Source organism: Anolis carolinensis, unplaced genomic scaffold, assembly GCF_035594765.1.
Source record: "Anolis carolinensis isolate JA03-04 unplaced genomic scaffold, rAnoCar3.1.pri scaffold_9, whole genome shotgun sequence".
NCBI lineage: Eukaryota > Metazoa > Chordata > Lepidosauria > Squamata > Dactyloidae > Anolis > Anolis carolinensis.
The window spans coordinates 4,838,516-4,841,531 of record NW_026943820.1 but is presented as its reverse complement, the minus strand read 5'-3'; the positions used below and the strand labels follow the sequence as shown (position 1 = coordinate 4,841,531).

Sequence of the window (3,016 nt, the reverse complement as noted above, 5' to 3'; positions counted from 1 at the left end):
TTCAAGGCCTGGCTGCTTCCTCCCGGGGGAATCCGTTGTTGGGAGGTGTTAGCTGGCCCCTGATTCTTTCCTGCCTGGAATTCCCCTCTTTTCAGAGTATTGTTCTTTATTGACTCTCCTGATTTTAGGGTTGTTTTTAAATACTGATTCCCCCAGGCAGGCATGTAGCAAAATCCGAAGCAAAATCCTGGCTACGGGCCTGCCCCCAGGCAGGAATCAGCCAAGCCTTGTAGCTGCAAGGCCATTAAATGCTCATCAAGGGGGACCATTTCAACAGAAAGGAGGAAAGTGTGAAAATGAACCAAATCTGGCTAGCAGTATTTAAAAAAACCCTATAAAATCAGGAAAGCAAATAAAGAATGAAACTCAGAAAATAGAGGAATTCCAGACAGGAAAAACAATTGGTCACCTTGATGAGCATTGAATGGCCTTGCAGCTTCAATGCCTACCTGGGGGAACCCTTTGTTGGGAGATGTTTCCAGACAGGAAACAATTAACGGACAGATAACACCTCCCAAACAAAGGATTCCCACAGGCTGGAAGCAGCCAGGCTTTGAAGCTGCAAGGCCATTCAATGCTCATCGAGGTGGCCAAATTGCACAATTCAAAACCTGCCTGGGAGAATCCTTTTTTTTGGAGGTGTTAGCTGGCCCTGATGGTTTTCTCCCAACAAAGGATTCCCCCAGGCAGAAAGCAGCCAGGCTTTGAAGCTGCAAGGCCATTCAATGCTCATCGAGGTGGCCAAATTGCACAATTCAAAACCTGCCTGGAGAATCCTTTTTGTTGGGAGGTGTTAGCTGGCCCTGATGGTTTCCTCCCAACAAAGAATTCCTCCAGGCAAGAAGCAGCCAGCCATTCCACAGATATATATATAATATTATATTATATCTTTCTCCCATCCTGAACATCATTCCATAGATATATATTATATTATATTTTTCTCCCACCATGGACATTATTCCACCAATTGATATTATATTATATTATATCTTTCTCCCACCCTAGACATCATTCCACAGATTTATATTATATTATATTATATCTTTCTCCCACCCTGGACATTATTCCACCGATTTATATTATATTATATTATATCGTTCTCCCACCCCGGACATTATTCCACCAATTTATATTATATTATATTATATTATATTATATTATATTATATTATATTATATTATATCTTTCTCCCACCCTGGACAATATTCCACAGATATATATTATATTATATTATATTATATTATATTATATTATATATTTCTCCCACCCTGGACAATATTCCACAGATATATATTATATTATATATTTCTCCCACCCTGGACATTATTCCACAGATATATATATATACAGTAGAGTCTCACTTATCCAACATTCTGGATTATCCAACGCATTTTTTAGTCAATGTTTTCAATATATCATGATACTTTGGTGCTAAATTCATAAATACAGTAATTACTACATAGCATTACTGCGTATTGAACTACTTTTTCTGCCAAATTTGTTGTCTAACATGATGTTTTGGTGCTTCATTTATAAAATCATAACCTAATTCGATGTTTAATAGGCTTTTCCTTAATGCCTCCTTATTATCCAACATATTCGCTTATCCAACGTTCTGCTGGCCCGTTTATGTTGGATAAGTGAGACTCTACTGTATTATATCTTTCTCCCATCCTGGACATTATTTATTTAATTAATTTTATCTATCTATCTAATTAATTAATTAATTATTCCACAGATATATATTATATTGTATTATATTATATCTTTCTCCCACCCTGGACATTATTTTACAGATATATATATATATATATATATATATATATATATATATATATATATATATATATATAGTTTCCAACAGTCCTCACAACCTCTGCTATAGATGTGGGCGAAACGTCAGGAGAGAATGATGCTGGGACAAAGCCAGACAGACAGAGAAACCTCCCAGCCAGCCCATGAAAGCCTCGGACAACAAACACACACTCCTTGCAAAGTCTCGGCTACCTTGGCTCCGATCTGGTTGCCGCACTGGCCCGCCTGGATGTGGACGATCTCCCTCATGGTGCCTTGGCGGTGGGTGGCGTGGGCGTGGGCGTGGGCGGGCGGCGGGTGTTTTTTCCTCGGGCGGAGAGGCTTCGGCAGCGGCGGCGGCAGAGGCGTCGGGGCGGCGGCGGCGGGTTTTATGAGCGGCCGGCGGCCCAGGCGGTGACGTCACCGGCGCGCCTCAGCCAATCAGAGGGCGCCGCCGCTGCAGGGAGGAGGACGAGAAAAGACTGCAGCATCCCTGCAGCATCCCTGCAATGGAAAAGCATCCTTCTCAGGCAGGCCTGGGCCAACTTGGGCCCTCCCTCCAAGTGTTTTGGACTGCAACTCCCATCATTCCTCACAGCCTCAGGCCCCTTCCTTTTGCCCCTCAGCCGCTTAATAATAATAATAATAATAATCATAATAATAATTGTGCGGTTTTCTGGCATTGTATATTTCTGCCGCTTCTGTGACTGTTCATTTGGGGTTTGGTGATTCCGTAGCCCACTTGTCGATGGATGTCCAGAATCAGCAGCATCCACCGTGGTCCTTTTTATCCTGGGCGACGACCGAGCCAATATAGACTTCGTTTGGGTTTGTTTCTCCATAATGCTAATGGGTTAGGTGCTCTTGGTTGTGCTCCTCAGCTGAGGCCTCTCTGGCTTGGTTGGACCTGCCGGTAGTTACACTGCCGCCAGCACAGCCCTCAGTCATCATTGGAGCAGCTAAGCCCCCCCACCACGTCAAGGTGGCACAACTGGCACAACAAAACACTGCATGGAAAGTTCCTTGACAAAATTGAAGGAAAAGCTGATAAGGAGAAGACCTGGCTCTGGCTCACGAATGGGACCCTGAAGAAGGAGACAGAAGGCCTGATCCTTGCAGCCCAGGAGAAAGCCATCAGGACAAAGGCAATTAATAATAATAATAATAATAATAATAATAATAATAGAAGACCTGGCTCTGGCTCACGAATGGGACCCTGAAG

General features: G+C 43.0%; 1 protein-coding gene across 1 annotated transcript in view; it reads right to left on the bottom strand.

The window, feature by feature from the left end:
- tubb3 (tubulin beta 3 class III) overlaps positions 1–2,171 on the bottom strand; it is a 20,886-nt gene extending 18,715 nt beyond the window's left edge. The window contains exon 1 of the mRNA XM_062961701.1: positions 2,008–2,171. Within this exon, the coding sequence (XP_062817771.1) occupies positions 2,008–2,064 (57 nt within the window). The 5' untranslated portion in view covers positions 2,065–2,171. The remainder of the gene's footprint in view (positions 1–2,007) is intronic.
- Positions 2,172–3,016: the final 845 nt, after the last annotated feature.